The sequence below is a fragment of the Lepidothrix coronata genome, unplaced genomic scaffold, assembly GCF_001604755.1.
Source record: "Lepidothrix coronata isolate B3197 unplaced genomic scaffold, Lepidothrix_coronata-1.0 Scaffold97, whole genome shotgun sequence".
NCBI lineage: Eukaryota > Metazoa > Chordata > Aves > Passeriformes > Pipridae > Lepidothrix > Lepidothrix coronata.
In genome coordinates, this window is record NW_016690277.1 from 3,133,719 (window position 1) to 3,159,350 (window position 25,632).

The 25,632-nt window shown below is 37.8% G+C and overlaps 1 protein-coding gene across 1 annotated transcript in view; it reads right to left on the bottom strand.

Annotated features, from left to right (window-relative positions):
* Nucleotides 1-25,632, bottom strand: part of SLC9A9 (solute carrier family 9 member A9) — a 186,363-nt gene that overhangs the window by 28,953 nt on the left and 131,778 nt on the right. The window contains exons 13-14 of the mRNA XM_017822413.1: nt 22,499-22,547; nt 17,563-17,642 (exon numbers count right to left, since the gene is read on the bottom strand). Of these exons, the coding sequence (XP_017677902.1) occupies nt 17,563-17,642; nt 22,499-22,547 (129 nt within the window). The remainder of the gene's footprint in view (nt 1-17,562; nt 17,643-22,498; nt 22,548-25,632) is intronic.

A 25,632-nucleotide genomic window follows, 5' to 3' on the forward strand; every position in this document is an offset into this window, starting at 1 on the left:
GACAGATGCTATTAGATTTTTTTTCCCAGTAGGAAGTACTCTGAAGCCATCAGGCTTTCACATATAAGTAGGTCAAGGAAGACTTCTTCCAGCATTTATACTCTTTAACTGCAAACAGGAAACTATTCCTCATTTTTGTGTCCAAAAGGCCATATTAAACCTGACCTTGAGTTTATGTACAGTTTTACTTGACCTTTATTTAGAAACCCTTCTGCTAGAAAACTGCCTTTTGTTGTAACTAAAAATATACTTCACTGTCAACATGAGTCAGCATTCAAAGGAAAGAGCTTTCAATCCATTATAGAGGTGCAGTGGAATCCTGACTTCACTGATGTCAGTGGAAATGTTTCCACCTATTCTGATTGCACTGAGCTTTTCTTCCACCTACTTTACTATGTCAATTACTTTCCTGAATTTTTTTTCTCTTCTATTTTTTCCTCTGGATTACAAAAAAAGCATTCTTTCAGAGGAGCAGCATATGTGTTTGTATATATAGAAGCATTCAGTCCTGCATTGATGCAGTGGCAGTTACATTTGTGTAACTGTGGCATTTTCATCACTCTCACCTTTCTGAAAGAAATGTTTTGGTTTTGGTTTTTTTTTTTGGTTTCTCTTCAATTGCGTAACTTCTGCACAAAAGCAGAATTCTCAAAGATGCTTATTATTCTGTTATTTCTTCTAAATACCAACCTACCTTTTTGTAGCAAGAACAGTGACCCTGCCTGCAGACAGCACTGATACATAAGAAATGCTCACTAGCCAGTTTTGTGGCTTGCTTCTCTCATGACACCAAATCTGATGAAAATGTTTTGATAAGACCTGGAATGATAGCAAAATAGGGATGTATGAAGTTGCTCTTTTCTATCTTTTCACCATTTAAAAACATTCTAGTTTTTCTCTCCAGACTGTCTACCATACCACAACCATTTTTCCTATCTCTTGGCAAGTACTCATATATCCAAAACTTGTGAAAAGAAAACATCCTCTAAAAAAGTGTGAATTGTCTTTGAAAGAACAGTTACAGGAGCAATTTATTGTTGCTGCATCTGTAGAAATTGATATCTTGGTCAGCAATTGGTACCTTAATGGCTTTGTATTGAGGTTTATTCAGCTGCAGGGAATAAACAGGGAACAGTAATATTTATATCATAGATGATTTTGAAAGAATAAATATTGAGACTGTGCTGACTGAGTTTATTGATACATGCAGTACAGACCTTTGGTTTCAAAATTGGGCAAAAAAAGGGCCAAATTTGCATATATAAAAGAGATTTAAAAGCTCCCTGTGACTTCAGTGGTGCTGATTGGGGCCTGTACAACTGTTGTCAAGTTACACAGTGAAACTTTTGAGAACCTGGCACGGAAGTTGAAGGTCTTTAACTTACAAACCTCTCTCTTATGTTAAATGGGTAGTTAAGTAGAAGTTTTCCCCAAGACTCCTCTTAAAATGTCAGGGGCTTTCTGATTTATCATTTTTGAATATTTTGTATATTTTGTGAAATTTGACTCCTAAAATTAAAGCCATTTTTAAATGTAAAAAAAAAAATAGCTGTGCAGTATTCTTGGCTTTTATGTTCAAGCAGTATTAACAAATTAAGACACGTAGCAGCAGCATGAAAACAAACTTACATACTGTTTTGACATGTGCATCTCATGGAAGGATTGCTAATTGGTGAAAATGCCAATCATTACAGACAGTGATTCATTCTCAGGAGTGGATGATATCTGCTGGTGCCACATGGCATAGAATCAATGCTGTGAGAACCATTCATGACCAATATTTAAAGTATTTGGGGGAGATTTCAGCCTTCAAAAAAGGACTCCCATAGAAAGAGAAAGCACAGAAAAGGGATAGTTGCTTTTCAAGGGAAACACTGGAGTAAAGAAAAACAAGAAATCGCTGAAAGAAAAAAAAATATATGTATCCATATTTTTTAATCTTGTTAAAAATGAAAAAATGTCTCTTGCCCACTCCAGGCTCACACAGTGGTGCTGGAGAATGAATATGGACAGTTACTATGAGAGTGATGTGGTCTGAGCCTTGTAAGTGCTCAGTTGTTTCATGCCAGTGGAGTTGATGGGGGTTACTGGAGCCCAGCTCTGGGGAGCGAGGTGGTGCTGCCCCTGGGGACACACAGCCCCAGGGCACAGCTGCTGGGATTTGTGGCTGCATACGCTGTGCTGAGAGAGAGTGGAAAAGGGGCTGGGTGAACTGTGCCTCTATTCTTCCTCAAATGTTCATCTGTGCCCTCAGCAGGCAATGATCTTGCTGTGCATCTTATAAAAAAAATCGCGTAGTCCTTTGCCCATTCTTGCCTCCCAGGACCGAGGACACACCTCACCTCAGTGTCTGAAGAGCTGTCAGCTCTGTGAGCCAGGACATTGTTTTGTTTACAACATGCCAAAGTTCATTCTTCTGATTTGTCACTTATCCTCTAGATCCAATGATGTGCTTAGTGCTGCTGTCAGAGGTGCAACGGCGGCTTTCCCAGGCTGCTCCTGCTGCTGTTCCATTAGCTCGCTCCGGCTCTGGCAGCACAACAGCAGGAGCAGCACGGCTTGGGGTGCACCAGTTCTTAGGGAATGGACTCAGTTGTCAGGGCAGGCATTGCACTGCTAGAAGCAAACAGGCAGGAGTAGTCACAGTCACCAGATCTAGTAAGATACAGAACAGGCTCTTGTCTGTAAGGATTAAAGAGCAACTGAAGTTTCATTAACAGGACGCTATCAAATGCTTGTGAAAATCATAAAATAAGCTTCCATTCACTCAAGGTTAGCAACTTGCCTTCTCCAATGACTGTTAGTCACAGCCTGTTGCTGATACAGTTTACAATTTGCTAAGCAGTGGCCATGCTGGTGGTATATTGAACTGAAGAATGAGAAACCTCGAGAGACTTGCGCTTGAATTGTGAAGAACATCTTTTAAAAGTCTCTAAACAAAATATAAGCTATTAAATGTGTTGCAGCAATGAAGTGCTGAGTTGCAAATGGAGGACAGCTCAGTGCTTTTGTAGGGGGAGGAAGGACAAGGTTTTCAGCTCCTTCAGAGTTTCACAAATTACCAAGAGACAGTTTTGTTAATAGAGCAGTGGGCAGAACTTCTTTTCTTGCCATACAAAAACAGCCAGTGCAGAGAATTCTCTGCCCTGGAGATTTCTCCAGGTACTAGAGAAAATACCACAGCAGGTTTTTCTGAATCACAAGTTTGCTGGCTTGTAATTTTCATGCAATAGGAGGAGAGCTACATTTTAAATATGGATCCCATGTTTCTGCCCTTAGAGATCAGTTCAAAACACTGCGATTTGTCCTTGTGGGGAAGAGTGGGATAATTACACTGGTGGTAGACTCTGTGTGTACTTATGGAAGTTGCCTTCCACAGTAAATGGTGGGGTTTTGAATGACTCAGTTTGGGGTTTTATTATATTTTATAGGGCATAACTAATATTTATGAAAAGGGTTTTTCTTAGTTTTTACATATATCTAATTCATGTAGTTTAACATATATGAAGTTTAAAAAAAATGTGTACTGTGTATAGGTATGATAAGATCTGCATGTAGCTCTTAGAACTGGTTAGGAGGCACTTTGAAAGTCTGAAAATGCCAGCTAATACTGAGAAAATGGATGAGTCAAATAAAAACTATGAATTTATGGAAATAATACCTGTTGGTTTATGGGGATCTTTAAAAATACTAATTGTAGGTCATCAAAATATCATTCCTTCTATGCAGATGGTGTTATTAAATAATCGTTAACATGCAATAGGTTTAGATCAATCAAAAAAACCCTGTAGGATGATCAAAAGGATAGCATCTTACAGATTTTTTTTCTGAAGACTTTACACTGGTCTTACCACCCCAGTGAAATAACTGGAAGGAGTCACCAAGAAAAATTCTGCCCTCAGTTACAGCAGTGCTAATGCAGAGTAACTGAATCCATCTGTGCTGGGTTTAGCACTTGGAGCAAGAGCAAAGTTATATCAGGAGTCATATCAATTCCATTCATTCCAAAGGGCTTATTTTGGATTTACTTTTTTGTTGGGTCATTTGTTGTTTTATTGACGCTAATACAAGGTGGCAGTGAATGTGTGTGCTATTTTTGCATATAGTTCATTTGTATATTTTTCCTGTATGCTATTTTTACAACAATTTGTGTAACTCTATCCTAAAAAAACCCCAAATGGGCAGGATAAATGCAGAACAAAAAAGTCACCTCTGTGCTCAGATAACATGCATTTTACAAATGTAATTAATGTATAGTCTAAGGGGACTGGCTGAAATTCTCTGCAGAACCACTGTACCCTCTGACTTTCCAAGCTCTTTATCATTTACTTTGAAATTTGTTGCTAGAAGACTTTTCTCTCTTGTCTTTTGCTTCCACTTCCCTGAAATTTTTGTGCTCTAGCAGCAGTCATCAAAACTGCAGGTATTAAGATACAGGGTACAGAAACACAGGAATCCAATAATCTCCTGACTGTGACAGATCGTAGCTCTTGAGAATTAGTCTTGAGCATTGTTTGATAGTTCCAGTTTTGCACACAGTAGCTCTAAAAAATGTTCATTGCTGAGGAGCTTACACCCACCTCTGTAAGCAACTCGAATTCAAATTAATGATAATGAGAATTGTTCATACATCAGATGGAGAAAAGAATGCAAGGAAAGTAATTTGTCTCCTGAAGCAGCCTGTCTCCTTGACTCTGTCAGGAGAAGGAACGCATACCTTAGGAAATCAGTCTTCTCTTGTTAATTCCAGCTGAAATGGCTCAAAAGAGGTTCTTCCAAGTGTTTTGACAGAAAGTACAGAGAAGGATAAGAGACCCGTTCCTCTGGTACTTCAGCTGGAACTAACACAGGAAGGCTTTTAAAAAAGAATATAGTGAGGGGGCTCCAGAATCAAAATGGGAGCTTATGCAATAATATTCGAGTTAAAAGAAAACTTCTGTATCTGAAAAATTAAAAAAAAAAAAAAAAGCAAGAAAACCTTGCTGAGAAACAGAAGCCTCTTAATAAATCAAAAACATTTAACAAGTGGAAATAAGGACTTGTCCGGTGTCCAGAAGAAAAAGGGCTCACAAAGGCTGGTGCTGACAGCATATCTTACAAGAGGAAGTCTGGAAGGGCCCCATACACACCAAATGCAAAGCAAATAAGGATTTTAATTCAATCTGTCAAAATTAATTAGAAACAAGATTATAAAACCCCCCTCACAATCAGATGAAACATTAGCTTGTTAATGTTAATTCCCATTCTGTTATTGTGATAAACTGAATCATAGCTATTTGCTTTGTAGCTGATCAGCTGCTCTACAGAATCTGAATTTTCTTTTTATTTACCTCTGAAAGTTTGAGTAGAAAGTATCTATCTGTAGTGACAAGCATACAGCCTTTCTCCCCAGCTGTGCAGAGGGAGGTTTTGGGGGACAAGGTCTTGCTGAAGCTTCTGCTGCAGGAACTCCCCACCTTAGGGAACAGGCACACCTTTCCAGGATGGGATATGGGAGCAGATCCCAGATGTATCTTCTGAGGAACTCTTAAGAAAGCATTTGTGGTGCATTTGCTTGAGCTTCCCACCCAATCTGATCCATGGCTATTTGCTTACAGCTTCCCAGCTGTATTTCGCTCCATAACTACGTGATCTGTTCCTGACATTTGCATTGAGGAGACATTAGCAGGCTCGGCACTGCTCCCATGTGCAGTGTAGCTTCAGATTGTAGTTACCTTGCCCATGGAGGCAAAGCAAGCATACACCTGCTTGCTAGGGAGTGTGCAGCCATTTTTGCTCATTTGCATTGATTGGACCTGTCACTGTGTACATGAAATCCTACCCGAAACTTTTTTTTATGCCTCGTGTCAGATTTGATCTCACCAATTCTGTTGGGGTGTTGCTGTAAACCCCACTGTGTGAAGGGCAGGGGTGTTGTGTGCTCACAACTGCTGTGTGCTGAAGCTCAGTGCAGTAAGGTTTGGTCCAGCAAGTGTTTATTTTGATCAGACATGTCTAATATTAGGAAAATATTGTGTGTCATTACTGAAATAGGTAATAGACTATTGTTCTGTGCTGTACAAATGATGGATATGTAAATAGAGGAATACTGAAAAAGCAATCCAAGACATAATGTTCATTTTGGAGTTACACCATAATGGAAGCATCCATGCATTTATGCTTAAAAAATAAGGTCTGGCTCTTCTATGTGCAAAAGTAAAACTATCACCATAAATATCTGGCTGTGTTGTTAAATCAGTAGCAACAAAGCCTAAAGCAAAAACATAGAGAAGTAGGTGTATTTATTGCTATGTAAAAAGTTAAAATAAAAATGTAATTTTCAGCTATCTTTTATGTTCTTGGAAATATTGGTGAAGATGTATAGCCCAATAAAAAAAGCACAGTTGGCATTTTGCACTGTTAAGAATAAACCACAAATCACCTGCATTATTAGCCACTAATCTCCTTAGGTTCCTAATCATATCCATGTGAATGCTAAGAAGCAACCTGGGCTAGGAAGGGAGTTTTCAAAGTGGTAGATGCCTTGGTATCACTGTAATTTGGAGAGGGTTGTGGAAATATTTCAGTTCTGCCTTATTTCCTAGAGTGACACGGTAAGTTAGTTGTCCTTGTACCATCCCTAACTCCTTGAGTCAGCAGTGAATTCAACCAAAAAAATTCTCAGCTGCCAGGTGAGTTACTGGCCATTTCTTTACATAGTAGCCTAGGTGTTAAAGCACTGATCTGGGAAGTAAAAGATCAGGATTTTTGCTTCCTCTTAGCCCAGGAGGGTTTGGATCAACTCTTTCTATTTCCTAAAAGGATATCCTAGCAGGCAAGATAGAGACCAGCTTGAGTTGAGGCCATGCTTTCTCTCTTGAATCCTGCTGCTGAGGTTGTACTGTTGTGTGAGTAGGAAAGTGGAGGAAATGACAGCTGAAAAAATTGTATGCAATTATGGACTGCATATGTATGTATACATACATAATTTAAAAATATTTTTCTTGTATTTTAAGATTTAAGGTATTATTTAATTGAATATAAAATATAATTAAACATAAAAATAGTATTTTTATATTGCCTCTTTAAATTTGTGTAGCAATTTGTGGACCAATCAGGTCCAGAGTTGCTTTATTTGCATTTTAATGGATCATTAACAAATAGAATTTTCTGCATCACACAAAGTGTAAGTCTCCAGTTTAGCTAGAGGGACAAAGCCCTAAAGACCAATCACAACCTTTATTCACTCCAGTTCCCACTGATACTTGTCATGATACAAAATATCAATAGCAGTTTAATTATGTATAGCAGACTGTACATATGTATTTTTTACATCTGAGTTTTAATTACACGTGAATGAACCTGATATGCAGTCATTTGTGCAGCAAGTGCAATCATCTTTTATGCAGTTGAAACTTTTGGATGCCTGGAGTAAATGAAAAGCACTTTATGGGTACTTGCATTATTGCATATTACATTATAATGTAATTCTATATTAGATATTCTATTTATGCAGAATCCAAAAATAGTTCATGCTGTGTAGCAATGCAAATTTCAGTGAATAATCCACAAAGAATTTCAAGGCCTTAACTATTTGTGACATGTGTTATTCTCTACCTTTAATGAGGACTCAACCTTTGAATAAATCATACTGGTCTTTTTATGAGTAAAACCCATTTCTGTGCTTTCCCATTAAAGTACAGTCTATCACTTCTTATCTTAATGATAAGAATGGAAATATTAGGGCTTAATGTTACTGTTCAAAATTTCTCAAACAGGTTTTAGATGTTCTGTCAAGAGTTAAAGTGGAAATCAGGATTCTGTATTCTGAGGCTGTGCTCCCCCTTCCCACCTGAGGACTGATCAGAGAAGGAGAAAGCATCAGCAGTTTTCTGGCCAGGACTATGTAGGATAGTGTAGTAGCTGAGGAAAAAATCCACTTTTCCTATACTTCCTTTGCAAGGAATCCAATTTAAGTCAACATAGAATGGAGGAAATTTCCTTTCCCACTAGTCTGGGGAAACGGAAGACGTGAGTAGGGATGCTTTGTTTTACCTGAGTACCTGAGACTGAAGACACTGAAGCCAAAGACGTGTCTGAGGCGCAGGTTGTGTGCAGGGACAGCTCCCTTGCACTGTGCAAACCAAGGCTCATGGGCTGTGCTGAAGTTACTGATGTTACATCCCCGTAACAACTGCCAAGTTTAGACCAGGGGTACAAACAACAAAATGATACAAGAAAGGAACCTCCCCTTGAACTACTTAAGAGATTTTGCAAAGCTGGGGCTTTCTGTTCTTTAAAATAGATACTACCAAGCAGAAGTTTTTCTAATAGGGATAACAAATAAATAACAATTTACTGAATCAGTTCAGAAAATCACCAGGTTGCTTTTGGCAGATTGAATAAAACACACCCTGTAAATTTCTGATGAACAGAGAGCAAAACACTCCAAGTCCATCAACACTGGCTAGGAACTTAGAATTTGAGAGAGATTTTACCATTCATAGCACAACTGTCCTCAGTACATAATTACACAGAAGAACAAAATAAAAAAATCTGTAAAAAGCATCTGCATAAATAAGGCATCTTTTGCAATACTTTTAAAATGAATATTTAAGAGATTAAAAGTGTTTTTCATTGGTTATAATAGCACAAGTTAAAAAAATTGACAAAAATAATCAGATCAAAATACTCATTCTATTCCTTCATGTAATTAAGTATGCATTTCAATAAGCTTGTGTGATAGAGTAAGATGAAAGGCAGCCTTTGTCTTGGGACTTTTACATCCTCTGACAATAGTTAAAGTGAGCTCATAAGATGTGATGATCTGCTGCAATACCTCATGCAAACTTGTAGTCAGCCCTACATCAGTGTATTTATTCATTCCTCTGATCTGTCCTCTCCCCCTTTCCTTAGAAGCCCCTTGAGAAGAAGGGCTGGATTAAGAACTGGTACCAAGATTGGTTGATTTACAGTCTATTTGAATGCATGATGCTGCACATGTTCTAGTGAATCAGGCTTCTATTTCAATATCAGAAAATAGAAAATGGCTCTTGAGTTTCTGTGCTGCCAAAAATGGCATTATTTTGAATTGCTGATTTCCAGAGTGTTCTTAAAATTGGAGGCAAAAAAATTTTTTCTTCCTCTCACATTTGCACATTTGCCTCAGCCTTATTGGTGGTGCTGTGTTAGGGTGCTAAAGTAGTTTAACTAAACTGGAAACTATCATAGCCAACACAAACTAGAGATACCAACAGTGCTTTTTCCAGAGCAGCCACCTAAAATGGGAAGGATATCGGTAATACAGAGTAAGCTTCCACATAAGACCTCCACTGAGGGTCCCATCCACCCCTACTTGAAGGCACTGGAACACTCTTGGGGATGGTCCTGTGCGAGGCCAGGAGCTGGACTCTGATCCTTGTGGGTCCCTTCCAACTCAGCACATTCTGTGATCTCACTGATTGTTATGGCGTTTGCATCCACATATTAGCTCTCTGTAAAAGTGTTCAATTCAACAATATTTTGATGGAAAATCATTAATGTGCTCTTTGCCATTCCTGGTGTTACATTAATCGTATTGAATTCCTTTAGTCTCACAGCTTTTACCGGAATACCACTGTAATTTAACATTAATAACAGACCCTTACTAGGAAGTGTTACCAATTTCTTGCCTAGGTGATGTTATAATTAGTAATATCTTGCTGTGACAATTGCTGCTGTAAAAGCAGTGCCATTTATAGGTGGTGTTACATATGCAGCATGTGCTGTGTGCACGTCCAAGCATTCCAATATATGCTGAGTGACTGGAGAGGCAACAGTGGAACATGCAGAAGAACATTTTAAAACACTTTAGATGTAATGCAGAATAACTTTTTGCACATACAAGGCTGTAAAGGAAATAATAAGAGAGTTGAAAGAAGGTTTTAAGCTATGCTCGATTAAATCTGCGCTACAAGTTTCCGGCACTCTTATATCATCCTTAGGTCTCCTGGGTGCTTTTAAGTATTGTCAGCCAACAAACTATAATTTCATGCTTGGGTGGACTAATACAAGCCTAGGCTTCTGCTTCTTTGTACAGTCAGCTTACAGTATGCTGGAATAATAAAGTGAGAACGGGAGGGAAAAATAAAGTAAAATAAACTATTGTCATACAGAATGATAATACTTATCAGTAAAATCAGATACTAGGATGGTTTCACCTATAATTTGTTCAGGCAATAAACTGTGAGTCCATTTACTTCACTAGGTTTTAGATCAACTCCTTCAAGTTCTGTATTTTGATTTGACAGGTACTGTAACAGGCAGCTATGCAGGTAGAAGTAAGCTGCACAACTGGAGAGTGGGTTATTTATTTGTTTGTTTGCTTGTTTTTGTTGGGGTTTTTGTTTGTTTTTTTTAATGTAGCAATGTAGAGAATGTAGAGAAAGAGGCTTCTTTAATGCCAGCCACTAAAACATAGACATATTAGTCATAGCCAGTCAAAATTTTTCGGACATGTTATCTCTGTATCTAAAGTGCAAATCTGCTGAAATAAAAGTCACTTTCAGCAGTGTTTAGACAGAAACTTTACCTGTATCCTGCCCCCTTCCCCTTTGCTCCTCTAGTTGTGGTAAAACCATGTGGAGCAAACCGTAACAGCCTCTGCCCAGAGCCCTGCCAAAGCCATATTTCTTAGGGCCTCAGAGGCTCCAGTTCCACTTCTCTACATTTTTGTTCAACTTTCTCCCCTCCTTTGTGGGCTGCCCCACTCCTGTGCAGTTTATGACCCTCACAAACATTTTGGAAATATATCAAATTATATATTTTCCTTTTAAAACAAGCTTTGGAGTGGTTTTGTACTGGAAAGACTAAAATGTGTTTTCCTAGAATCCCATATGGGATGATGTTTGTAGTTTCTATCTATTGCAGATTTTAATATATTACCTGAAAGAAAGTGATATAGTTGCATAAAGACCCATGCATTTATACTGGGACAACCAGAGTCTGTGAAAAGTCTCTGTGTTCAGTTGAGGTCCATGTTACCAGAAGAATTGAGAGAATCCCTTGAACAGCATACACAAAAGGTATAATATGTCAAATGTGCCAGGAAGTTAAATAAAAAAGCTGGTATTTCTAGGCCAGGCTCTGCCTTAGATGCTGTGCAAAATTCTTATAAAAATCAACGACCATTTGATGCAAAGAACAGAAACCTAAGCCCAGCACGTCTCCCATGGATGACAACAAGGATCCGATAACAGCTCACAGAAAAGCACTTCCCTGCTTCTCACACTGCAACAATAATGACATGCTCTCCTTCTCCACTTGTCACATGCCTCCATTGTTTAACCATTATTTTGAACATTGATTTTTTTTTTTTAAATCCCACGAAGTTTCTCCCATGTGACTCTTTATTTCTTCCTTTAAAGGCAAAAGCACTGCATACTACTGTGAAGGCTTTAAAGAAATAAAGAAATTTGATATAATGGCTTTGTTACCAGTGAAGTAAAACCTTTGCGAAAAAAGTCCTATTCCAGAAAGCCTTAGCTTTTGTATCATTTTATGTATCTATAAGAGCTAAAATTAGATTATAAAAAAGAATCTGATCTTTGTTTCTTTCCCTTGTCAGTTCTTTTTCTTCCTAACTTCATTTTTTCCCTTTATTTTTTTTTTTAAACCTGTAAACAGTCCTTTCTGCAATGTACTGAATTTTAGTGTCAGAGTCAAAGATCTAAACAGTAAAAATTTTATTTCCTTTTGATTATGTTTTGTGGAAACAAAATTCCTGAAGCTCCCTTCTTTCAGGATCATGGTGGGAAAAGAGTGGGTTTAAATTTATATTTTGTGATAAATATATCAAGAAATGATCATGAATAATCATTATGTGCATCTCCATGCAATGTAAGGGTGAAAAGGATCACATATCAAGTATTGTAAAAGAACGAGAGATTTTTCATTTAACACTTTAACTTTTCATTTATACTTGCATTTAAGTCAAGTTTGGTAATTTTCCGTTGTAAAAAAACCACCTGGATATGAATGAGATTTTCATAGTATTTACATGAGAGAAACTTTGCAAATGACAATGATTATACTTGCATATTCAGTGTGGAATTATTTGAGAATTATTTATCCAGGTTTCTTTCTGTGAATGAAGGATAAACTGAGGTCACTTATTATTCTGGTTTGTGATTAGCCATGTTTATTTATTAGGTTAATTTGCAGAGTTTCAACAATCCCGTGTCCTTGGAAAGGGTCATGAAATGGCACCAAATCAGCTATACTGATTATCTGTGCTGTGAAAAGTACAATGAGTTTTTCTAGATCGTGTACTTGAAAATGTGTTGTTGAAATGAGCTTTGAACCAAGTTCAGGCAATTGTTGCCAATGATAAAATACCTTCAGGGGACCTGCCCTGTGCTGCTCGAGTTTGCAGTATTTGAGAAAGCCTTATGATACAGTCAGCTGCTTTTGTCATCTTCATGTTATGATATCCACTATAATTCATTTACTGAGATTCGTGCTTTCCTCTCAGCTTTTAATATGATCTGCTTTTAACACCTGCAGAACTGATTCTTGGGCTTTATTGGCATATCTGTGCTATGATGGCTACCTGTCCTGCCAGCCAGTTCTGCATTAGTGCTTGAGTGGGACCTGAATCGTAGTGTTATCTAATGCTTCTTTGATTTATGGTTAGACTGAAGTCTCTCTGAGATAAGATTCTTTTCTCTGTTTAAAAATTGTCTAGCAAAATCAGCTTCTGGTCTAAAATCAGGACACTGTGTGCTATCTTGCTGTTTTCACTGAAGTGATAAAAGAATAACAAATCAGAATATTGGTAGTTAAGAAACTTTTAATTCTCCAGCTGGTAAATGAAAATAGTGTGCACATACATGCTTAAAGTCTCTTTCTTGTCTTTCCCTTCTAAAGATGTCTGTCTCTGATACCAGAGTGACAAGTCAGCCCAGAAGGAAAATTCAGCTGAAGACCACAAAATGCTGAGGTTTTATTTTGATTGTCAGTTCACCCTAGAATGCACTTTTGCTTTTAGTGGCTTTTCCATTTTCTCACAGGCATGGAATAGTACTTATCTTGCTCCATAGGCAGCCATTATGTCTGTTTTATCCACGTACAAGGCACAGGAGAAATAAAATGATAGGTGCCCTGATAAGGCAGATAAACTTTTGAAGTCTACAAATAACGCAATTCCTTTTGGCTGATTGATTTCAGGTAAGTGCAAAGGACATAAACAGCCTCTCTAAAAAAAACAACCCTGAAAGGTATGCATCTGAATGATGGATAACTGCAGTTCAAGTAGAAACACTTTCAGTAGTTGTTTTATGGAGAATTGTCTCACTCCGTCCCAGACGCTGCTTCTATTCAGTGTAACTGAATGTTAGTTCCCGGGGTTGAAATGAAATCTGTAGAGAAGGAGAAAGGTCTCCTCCTACTACTCTACTGGTGGCAGTGTGTGTGTGAGCCACTCAGAAAGCAAAGCCCTGTGCAAGCTGGACAGCCTACATTGCTATTTGGTAGCTTGGAGCAGTATCAGGGATGCAGTAGGCCTGTCACTGCAATACTTACAGCACCCATACCAGCCAACAAACAGCAACCCTCGTGCCTCTCTGGCCCCTCACATATATGCTGGAGGTAGGCAGTGTTAGTGCTCTGGTCATGCTGTTTAATTTGGAAGGTTACACTACATGCAATGTCATCCTCACCTCAGTCCAGAAAAAAAAACATCAGACTTAGCTGTAGGTGGGTCTAAGACCCGTGTCTTGCAATTTAGTACTTACAGAGTATTCAAAGAGACTTACCATGCATTTGAAGCCTCTGTCCCTCTTCCTCCCCTTCTTGCTTTCTTCCATTGTATTCTTGCACATGTTTTCCTGTTATGCAGTAACTATTTTTTTTCTCAGTGCAAGTTTCAGCATGTACTATTAAAGTACTTATCCTGCAACACAGTGTAGGCTTCTCCTTATGAAGATGGTGAACATTTATGGATAGAAACATCTTAGTGCATATATTATGCTCTGCTTTTCTCATCTTCATTTTCAATTATTTTTTCACTTTTGTGTTTTAGTGCAGCAATCCCACATCCTTCCTTCTCCTCTCACTACACAACATGAGAAGCTGGGAGAACAGTTTAGTTGTCTTCCTGACTGATGCTACAGAACAGTCAGCAAGAGCAAGAATTATATGAATTATGAGAGAGAAAGAAGCCTCAGTGGACAAAGAAGAGCCTTGTATAAGATCATATTAAGCTGGAAATGATTGCAGGAGTTTAGTCTAGAGTAGCTGGTAAAATAGGTGAAGGTAGTTTGGAAGACATTCTTCTTACATGAATTGTCCTTAATTTTTAGCAGTAGATTGTAACTTGGAACACAGGCTTCTATAAGGGAGGAATTCTAACTCCCATCAGATATACAGCATTTTAGGACTAGGCAGGCAAAATCAAATAATATTCGTTAGACTAAGCAAGTAGAGAGGTTTGGGACTGAGCAGAGTTAACAGCAAATTGCTACTACCTGGAAGTAAAGTTATAATTTTGTGATGCTCTGGAATGGGACACCTTTGCTCATCATTTGTCTGAGCTCTGCTCATATGTACACAGGTTCTTGCCCTTGCAGGATGAAATTTCCACCTACTTATTCATTTGTTAACTAAAATTGTCTACATCTGCCTTGAGAAAACACAACAGCATGAAGACATGTATATAGTGCTGGATTATTAATCTGTGCGGTCTTTTTTCCTAATAAATTCTTGAAATACCTTTGTTTATTCCCTTGTTTTCCTCCTAGCCTTAAGTAGGATATTATGGCTTCAAATGGTGTAATGCATTGTAAGCTGTAAAAACAAAGAAGCTGAAATGCATTCACTGGAATTTGCCCACTGTCAGATACAAGTATTTTATTTTGCATTTTCCTTGTTTAAATTACTGAGATGAAAATCCAAGAGGATAACTCTAAGTAATTAAATGATCTGTTCTTCATTTTTGTTATTCCAATATTAACATTTCTTAGCTTAGATTTTAGAGAACAATATGTTTTTCCTAGGTGTCAATACCGGATTCAAAGATACTTACTTAGAGAAAACAACCCTCATTGAACCCATTTGGCTCTGAATCAGGCTCCTGCTGTTTCTTTCAGAATAAAAATAAAATTTGACTCAGACAGAATTGCAGGTTTTTTTGTATAGTTCTACCCTAGCATGGCGTGTTGCCATTGCCCAAGACCACTGAACTAATTGGAAATCATTCATAAGAACAGCGAGGAACAGCACAACTTTTTGATTTCCTTAGTGGTATTTCTTCCCTCTTGCTTTCCTTTGGTGAAATAAGTAGGCACAAGAGATGTTATTGCCAGAAGAGTGGGTAGATTTGTGTTAATGCCTAAGAGCAAATGTCAAACTATAGAAATGTCAGTCTTGTATGCTTTCGATGTATATAACCACATAGATTATTGGTTTGCTGTATCTTTTCTTTGAAAACTTCATCATAATGCTCTCTGCAATCTTGTATTGGGCATAAATACTGTGCTACATGACAACTTCTCTAAATTTAGCAACTCAGCTTTGTAACATTAAGCAGGGAAAGGCAGAAGAAAGTTTGGGTGGATAATTTCTCTCTCTCTGAAAAGAATGTCTTTCAGAAATAGTCATACCAAAGAAATGCTTAGAGCTGTGAGTCACAGCATTAGTGGGTTGAACCATCATTCCATGCAGGAATATGGGCATACATTTTCAGGATTAGTAAAATGTTGAAGTATTATTTTTAATAAAAATATATTTTAGGATAATGGCACAGCTATAATCTCTGAGCATCTGAATTCTAAAGAAAGATTATGACTTAAGTGGAAGAGAGATTGACATGAATAAATTTGTTCTCTTTAAGAATATTGTTTTTTAAAATCACTTAAAATATTTACTTGAAATGCAAAAGACATGGAAACCAGAGTTTCTAGAATAAAGCATCAGTCACTTATATTCAAGATCTCTACCATACAGATAATCTCTGAGAAGTAGTGCTTCTGGTGCCTTCTACAGGCTTCATTTTACATGTACTGTTGCCTGTCTTTTTCATATTTATTTCTGTTTCTCTCTTCTGCCTCTGTCCCTTGTTTTCTAGCTCTACCCTTGTTCTCTTTCATGTCTTTTTTTTTTTAACTCATGCTTCTGTCCTGTTCCTCCTGTTCCTGCTTTCCACATTTTTCCTTTCTCTGACTTCTCTCTTTTTCTCTTCTGTTCTTTCTGACTTATATTTCCAAGGATAAATCATAACCACAGGCTATTCCTTGTGAAAAAGGGATGGTTAAAGCCAGTTATGGTGGTACTCAGCATTAACATTTAAAAGTATTTTCCCCCTTCATACAACATTCACCTACTATTTCTATGTATTTTTGAAGAATTATCCTAGGGAAACATTTTAATGCTAAGTGCTTTTTGGCCTTTAAAACTGCTTGGCTAGATGAATTAGAGCAATATATTCATTTTTAACCAAAAAGATGTTTTTTCCATAAAAAGTCTCTTTGAAGGATAACTTCACTTGAACTCTCTAAGGAAGCTGTATTCCCAAAGAGTTACATTTTATCAGCTGAAATGTGTCATCCTGGTTTGCTGCAGCTGGTATCAGAAAAATATATATGCAGCCTGAACGTTAATCTCTGCTCAGCAGTGCAGGGTGAGGGACCAATAGATGTGCTATTGGATAATGGAGGCAGTACTGGTAGGGCTTTGCCTGTTCAGCTCCTGAGCCAGGATGTGTGGAAATTAGCAGGCAGGCTTCTCTTATATTCCCTGAATATCTCTGTTAAAGGCTTAGGGCATGATTGTTACTGGGGGATCTCACTGACAGGTATGTAAAGCTTTGGTAATTTAAAATGACAATAGTAGCTGTTGCTGGTTTTGCACGGGCATTAGTGGCAGACTAATGCCTTGGCTTAGGGAGGATGTTCTTTTATCACTTAAAATATTTTCATGAAAAGCAAAAGACATGGAAACCAGACTTTCTGGAATAAAGCATCAGACACTCATATTCAAGATCTCCACCATACACACCTCAGTAGGAATGTGAGTAAAAGCACAAAGGCTCAGGAATCCAGGGAATAGGAAGTATAAGTTTTAGGGAAGTCCTATGAACCTTTCACAATGGATGCCTCTTTCTCTGTAAGAGGTGTGGATAAAACAATGTTGTCTTTTTTCTGGGGTACTCACTGCTTTGTGAGTATGCAGGCAGGCAGCAGCCATTTGGAGGCTTCTGTCTCTAACCTGGTTCCCCAAACAGAGTATCTACACCCTATCTAAATAATAATTGGATTAGCTTTATCCAGGAATTTAAAAAGGTTAATTTATTTAAACCTATTGTAGGTCAGAGCTTCTTAACTTGTTCTCACTCCCGTAGCCTAAGTCAGGAATGTACAACCACCACATTGCCCGGCTTCTCTAGACCTTCTGTTGCTTTGGACTCTCACAATTTCTTCTCCTTAGTAAACCCATTAAAATAGATTATGCTTTTGTTTTTCAAAGTATAATAATTTTTGATTCCTAAATATTTTGAAGGTGACATTTGTAATGCAACTATAATGCATGTCTTATAACAGCAAAGGATACTTATGGTCAAAGCCATACCATATTCTGAACAGCCACGCACTCTCAGCTTTGGTTGTATTTTTATCCAAGTTAGATGCACTCTGCAAAACAAACAAATGAATGAAGTGAAAAGCATTTTTATAAAATAAATAAAACATAGAGTTCCCATATTAAAAATGCATGTCAAACCAAATTAAAATTAACTGCACTTTTTTTTTTAATTTAAAAAGCTTTGCTGGTGCACAGATGTCATCTCTGTGAATCAGTTCAGGAGCAAATTGGTTCATATAGCACATTTTTCATTGCTGCACTCATTTACTTTTATTAACGGTTCCAATTTTATTAAGCAGCCGAGAAGCACTATATTTCTGAGATCAATAAAATGATATTTAGATTTAATTGCCATTGTGGGATTACTTCGGTTTACTCCTACAAGATCAGATGCTATTCATGTATGTCTAACAAAACGTCATTCCCAAAGGGATTGAGATATTCTAATAATTATGAAACTCCTTTCTATATTTCTTTCCAAGGGGAGAGGAACATTACTTGAATCAAGAAGACTCAGAATGCCACTTTCTGCTCTGCATGCTCATTTTGGGGTGTGCTGTACAGGTAGAGAGGTGGACTGTCCTTTACTCAGGGTCATAACTGGGAATAGTACAAGGAACAGTTATCTGTACGGACAGCCAGTTTGGTCTTACTCTGGGCATCACATCAGTACTAAGAAGTCTTAGTGGCAGGATGGAATTAGGAATGGGAGGGCCAGTTTTCTAAGGATACTCAATTATTGTCTTGTTTGTGTTTTGTGGCAAGTGCAGTTATTTTTAATGGAAATATTTTTTCTTATGCAATTTTAAAGAGATTTATCTGTTAATTTTCATGTTTTAATCTAATAATATATTAAGATATGATTTCTTATTAAACACTAGCATACACATAAATTCTAGCAACTCTCCCTAGTAATTGGGGAAGCTGGAGGGGGAAAGAAGATGGTACTCATCCCTAATCTAGCAGCAGAACACTATTCTAAGCTCTTAATATCTAATAATGCATTTTGGAAAGATAAAAAATTGGGAAAAGAGTTGAAACATTTAAGCAGGAAGTGTGATTACAGGAAAGGTCTATGTTAGGTCAGAACCACAGGAACACTGAATAAAAGAGTGAAGAACTAGAGTGCACAGGGGTAGAGATGAGAAAGAGAAGGTCAGGCGTGGAAATAAACATATCATGGAGTGGGCTTCTTGTGTGCAGTGCAGAGGAGGGCTTCTTAAAAGCACAGGGAGCTCTGAAAATGGCCTGTATGTCCTTGGTTTGACTACTAATGCTTTCAGAAGCCACAGTGTTGTTGGTTAATTCCTCTTTCCAAACTCATTGTATATCCAGCTTCCTCCTATGGGAACAAGTTTCCTTATACAGGATCATGAATTGTTCCTGTTTGAAAACAGTGGACAAAGAAGTCTACACAAGGGTAAAACTCCCCAGGGGTTTTCTGGGCCTGACCTGGACCTCCTTTTATTTCTAGTTTGACATGTGTTGCACCTTCCTCCTTTTGTCTGTGAAACCTGTGTCGTGTTACCAGCTTTTGCAGGAATGGGAATTGGGTGGTTACCTGTAGTGCAGCTCCTGCATAAACAGTGCAGTCAAGGGGTGGTGGGAGATGTTGGTGTGAATGCTCTTGGGCTGTTGTAGATCCTGTGATCTTAAAAAGTAACTTTTCATTTTCCCTACGGTTCAGAGAGGTAAAAGTGGGGGGGACAGTTCTCCACCTCTTCCACACAATGATTTTCTCTCTGGAAAGTGAGGATGACAGTGTTTCTCATTTCTTCCATATGGGAATTGCTCATATGGAGATTATTCTCATTAGTAACTTGCAATAAATTCACCAACCAGCTGGCAGATGGAACTGATGAGAAAAATATAACTAAATTCCATGTTATACTTATAAAAATACAGGGATGGTTAAATCAACTGTGAATATTAATTTGACAGAGATGATACTGATAGGTGTTTTTCAGGCTATTTAGTTTTCTCCTGAGATCAATAGTACATCTACAAAGTACTTTTTTTCCAAAGTGCTTGTAGAAAATATATTCTTACACTGTCTCAGTTGAGATTAATGCAGCACAGTTTGGGATACGTAAGCCACCTGAATAAAATATGCTATTGGTTGTCCTTGTTTATGGAAAGTTAGTTAAAAAGCTCACTGCCATAAAAGCTTTTGCCTTTTTTCAACAGATCAGCTTTGTAACTCTGCTTGGTGACTGTGTATTCTGCATTGTGCTTTTCAGTTACCTTTTGGTGTTTGGATGTATGTGATGTGCAGCAAACTGCTTTTGCTTGTTTTTTTATATATTATTTTCTCTACAGTAATATGTATTATTTGTAGCATGTATTATGGAATTTCTTTTGAAACTAAGTTATGGGAGTCCATCAGTAAATAAGTGGATATGAATATGGGGCTATTATTTTTTCTGTTTATGGTGCTTATGCTGGGATAATGATTTAATGATAAACAAATTTAAGGAAAGGCAGGGGAGAACTGACACAAAGAAACTGAGATATGCTTTTGCTGGATGAGATCATGGTTAATTATACATTAAAAGCCTCTATGCCTTTGCTAGGGAAGGAGCCCTGGGCTCCAGGTCTTACAGTTTGAACTGGAATCTGCTGCCAGCTGGCTGCCAAAATTATTGGTTGAGGGAGCCCAGAATAGAGCATAACCAGAAGTCCAGAAACCACTGTGTATGTGGAATTCTTGAATAAATCCATCAAATCTCTTCAAAGAAATTGAATTTGTGGGAGGCAAAGGAAGGAAAGAAGGAATGTAAAGATGAAGAGGTAGGGAAGGAAAAATGTTATGCAGTCATATAGCTGGTATTGCATCTGACAGTGCCCATGAGGTAGAAGGTGTTTAAAGCTTATTCTGCCCCTAAAAAGGTCTTGGTCTTGTTAGAGATATAGATTGAGATCTATACAGTAAGGTACCCTGAATCCTGGTAGTTAGAGTGGTCCCAGAGGAGCTAAATTCAAATCTCAGTAGCAGATATTGTGGCTTTCCCATTCTGGATGATCAGGGAGGAGCCTAGAGGCTTATTTTCCATTAACTTTTGCTCTCTTTTAAACATTTTATTTTTTAACATATTTAGTTCTTATTTCTGGTGCAATCTCCCATGAAGCTTCAATTAACAACAGAGGGAGTTGGCACATGGTTTGAACTTCATCTGGGTGAGAGCTTTAACTGGCAGTGGGAGTTACTGGCACTTGGCACGTTATTTGTCCAGGGATATATGCAGGAAAATCATTGCTTTCGCTGTGAAGACATAGAAACATAGAAACAAAATGAAAAGTAATGAAAGGCAAACTAAATAAAAACATCATGTTAGAAATGAAGGGAAAGAAAAAAAAAGAGAAGAAGAGAAATGAGACATGAGATGAAAGAGAAAATTAAAAGAAACAACCTGATTTAAATTGAATAACTATGGTAGGTACTGAGTTAAACCAGAGAGTGCTACATGGCATGCAGCAAAGGTCTGAATTACTAAAAGATTGATATATAAAATACAGAAAAATATAGACAAATAAAAATAGAGTACCATGGGGTGAGATGGGGTGGGAGAATTAATCAGAGCAGCAAAATTATTTTCCAAGGTATAATTTACTACTATAAGGAATGCTGAATTGGATATGATAGGGCATGAAAGGTGTTATATTTTTTTACACCTTCCATGTTGTATTGCTGAGTTTTGTCAGCAGAGATAGGTGTTAATTCACAGGGCAGAGCTGGGACACTGAAAGTGTTATTGTTATGAATAAACATTACTATTTTCATTTTTAATAGAATATTGAGAAAATCAGATGCCTATCGGCTTCTGAAGAAATCAGGTTTTTGCAAAACACACATTCAGGCAATTTTATGCTTTATTCTGCATTCCCCGGTCTTTGATAATTCACGAGTGCTGCAGAGTAGAAAATTTCTGAAATTATGTATCTCTAAACTCTGTTCAAGAATAGACTATGGTTTTGTGTCCTACCCTTTTTCAGAATTTGGACAGAGGCATTGTAGGAATTCCTACCAAGATGCTTAGGAAAGTGAATTTAGTCACAAGTCTCCTCAGACAGAATAAATCAGTATCTTGGCATGGTGCAATGAAGTGTTATTCCAGCCTTTTTAATAGTGACTGGGTTGTAAAACTGAGGATGTGGTCAGTATGAATAATATTGGTTTTTCTTCTTTTCAAAAAAACATCAGGACACTTAGGCATCAGAATTCCTTTCCATTTCAGTGAAAGCTGAGACCCACCCTATGTGCCTTCAGATATGGGCAAATGTGTAAAGGTTAGGAATACTCAGTATGTAAGGTATACTAAAATTCTGCCTAATGATATCTCTGATGTATTTTCAAGTGAATAAAGTATCTTATTCTTATCTTCCCCAACTTATTTTCTACATTTGTATAATTGCTGAATTCCAGTTCCATTTGCATAGTCTGAAAGTGTGTGTGGGATGGTATTCCTAGAAACAGGAACGTGGCATTAGGCACTTGTTTGCTTTTTGCTTTAGCAACTTGTCAGCTCTAGTGTGGCTTCTCCCCAGTGGTTCTGCTGTTCCCCTTGCCATGCTGAAGCACACGTTGTGTCCTGTACATCGACTCTCTACAGATCTCTCCTGCTGCTGCAGGCAGCCCTGCATTTGGAACAATGCCTTACATGTGTGACAAAAAAGGGAAGGAGGCAGATGAATAGCTGCAGCTTGTTCAAGAGCTCCCTTCAAAGTTTTCAACTTCACAATGTACTTAGTCTTCCATGTGAAAACTAACTGAAAAATATTTTTAGAAACCTGAGCTATTAGTATTGAACATTACGCATTCTCCTTTTTAATTCCAGACGTGATTTGTCAACAGCTGAACACTTTAAAAAAAAATAAATTAGCATGTATGTCTAAAATCCTGACATACCTGGCTTGCAGCTTCAGCTTTAAGATCTTCATCTGGATCTACACCAACTCTGTAAAAAAAAAAATAGAACACCAAACCTGAAGACATATGGTAATGATCTGATCCATATTAGAGAGCTTTGAGGGTAGAAATATTTCTTGTGTCACTCATTTCCTACTAGGTGAGAAGTGAGGAGAAGAGCTGGCAAAACATTAAGAACACTTTTTTAATCAAGGAAGTTCTTGCCACTCCTAACACCTGAGATTAGATCTTTACCTTGGCTCTGATCCATACCTGGGGAGAGAGACAATCAAGCTGTTAACCTGTGCTAGGAAATCCTTGGTTGCTGGCAGAAGAGCAGTGCTGAGGGACCGGAGTTAGAGAGGAATGTGGAGGATAGGATTACAGGACTCAGGTGTTTCCTGGCTCTGCTGCATTATGGATTGCTTGGGTAGTATTTGGAGAGGGCTCTACTTGGCATACCAGGTACAGGGAAGCAAACCAGAGGGAAGGGGAGATTACAGTGGGTGATGTGCAAGATGATGATGACCTGGGTGGCTTTTTACTAATATGGATGGGAAAAAATAAAATTGGCTGTTAAAAGGGATGTGGTGGAAGAATTGACATATTTTGAGTATGGCTGATCCTCAGAGCTGAGGGGAAATGCAACTGAGAAATATCACAAGTTGTTCACACCAAGAAAGTACAGAAAGCATCAAGAGAGGATGAACAATGCACCTTTTTATCACCCAAATCTGAAGCCCACAGCTAAGGCGTGTGGGCCCCTTGTATTCCTCACGAGCTCCCACATAGTATCAGGTCCACCAAGCTAAAACAGAATTTACTGATGCAAAGAAAATGTACTCTCTAACTAGATATTAATTGAAGGCCACTTTACTGGTTTTCTGACAGTCTTCCTTCTGGAGTATAGTTTTACTTCTGGTAATAACACATTGAAGTATACTTTAAAATAATATTTAATATTAGCAGTTACATACCTCAGCATTCTTTCCTGTAAATATTATGCATAGATTCTTATTGAGTTGGAGACAATGACAGGTACTATATGCAAAGTAGATGCTTTTTATATGTAAATACTGAATGGAAGGAAAAAACCCCCAACATTTCTTTCTATCATAGCTCTTGAGCTTCAACAAATCTTAGTCCTTCAGGCATAAATATTTCTATCTTTTTATTAAAAATAACCATCCTGGTGCTGACTCAACAAGGAGACTGAATGAATAGCTGGTTCTCTTTCTTTTCTTTTATTGTCTTCTTGGTCCCTAAATTGCAAGAAGAAGCTTCTGATGGCACTAACTCGATTCATTAGTTTGGAGTAAAGCAAGTCAGGTATTTCCATTCCATTAAACTGTGAACATTTACATGTGAAAAGAAAAAGAATAATTACAGAGAGGTTTAACAGTGGATTTCTTACTGCCATGTACAGAAGTGTCCAGGGCCTTGTCTGTGCTTGGCACTGTAAAACTGAGCAGTGTGAGCCAGCCCTGCCCCGCAGCGCGTGCAGTGGAAGCGCAGTGGGCTGTGAAGGCTGGAGCAATGGCACAGTGCAGGTGTGATGGTCCCAGACTCATCAAAGGGTCAGAATCAGAAAGGGAATCTCAGTCTCCCAAGCACAGTCAGGTGCCCTGTTTATGAGGCCATGCTGATTTGCTGGATGTGTTCACCAGCAGCACGACTTGGGCAATGTGAAAACCACCAGCAGGACATTATAGTGATGGGTCTGCACAGCTGTGGAAATACAAAAATCCAAAGTGTTTACGCGTGACAGGTGCAGCTGAAAGGCAAGGCTACAGCACAGACTTCCCAAAACTCTTGTCTCCTTAATGAGCTTAACTTGATCTCAAGGAAGGTGAGTTCTGGAACAGAAGTAATTTAGTCTTCATGGAGTTCTGAACTTACTGGAGCTGAGAAACTGCCACTTCTGACTGTGTGTGCTGGAGCTGTGATGTGTTATTACAGAATGAGTGAAGACAACAGAGAATGTTTCACCCAGGACTAAAAGGACTGTAATAGCAAATGGAAAAGGGTGGGCAGTGGAGCCAACAGGAACCAGGGTTTCTGGCTGTGATATTGTTTTGAGTAACACTGATATAACCACTAGCTAATCACACTGACAACAGGAATCAACTGGCATTGTAAATTCAGACTTTTTTTTCCAAGTTTTGCAGAAGTTGTGGTATACTTTAGCTTATATACTTATATGCTGCATGTATAATTTATTTTGCAGACAACAGATTATTATAACATGGCACATATGAAGCTACTCACATGAAATCTTAATGGAAGTATTACATTTAAAGCCAGAAAAAAAAAACCTAAGGAAATCAAACTTCTGTCTTAGATTTTTCACGTATGAGAAAGAAAAGAAGGCTTGTATGCCAATGAATGTCACAGAGAGAGAGCTGATGCTTTTCTTTTTTCTTATCTCTAATCTCATTTAAAAGACATGGTCAGACACATTTTCTGTTTTTCTCATGGAATGCTATGTCACTACTGGGAATTAGTGTGGATAGCACAATCTTACCAACTGATTTAAAGTCCCTTGGGAAAAGAACCAAAAAATTCTCTGCATTCTATGGGAGAGTTTTTTGATGCGTTAAAATAGCAATACATTTTTGTAATAATTTCACCATTGGGAATTTTATGAAGTATAGACGAAGCAGACTCAGTCCAGTTCGTTCTGAAATTGAGGCAAATTATTTCATATCCAAAAATAGGCTTGGCAGCCTAACATGAGGCACGTAGCATTGCAAATCATGGTCTGCTATAATTAACTCTGATATACTTGACATGAACTAGGATGCTACTTTATAGTTTTTAAATATTGAAAAAATAAAGCATAAAAAAATATATGAGACAGTCAAGGCAACTGAAATTCATCACAAATATGCACTTCAAGTTAGCATCCTTGACTTCTTCAAAAGACCTGCTAGATCTAATGCTATTGCCAGTAGAACTTTCAAACTTAAAATTTGTATAAATTACTACAAAGACCTTTAAGAAATACCCTGTTGTTAATATTTGTACAAACATATTTCCTCTTTTAACATTCTTGTGAGAAGATCTAATAGATGCTCAGGAAAATATTTTCTTAGTATTTTTTTCTCCTTTCTTTGTTATCAGCTTTTGTCTCC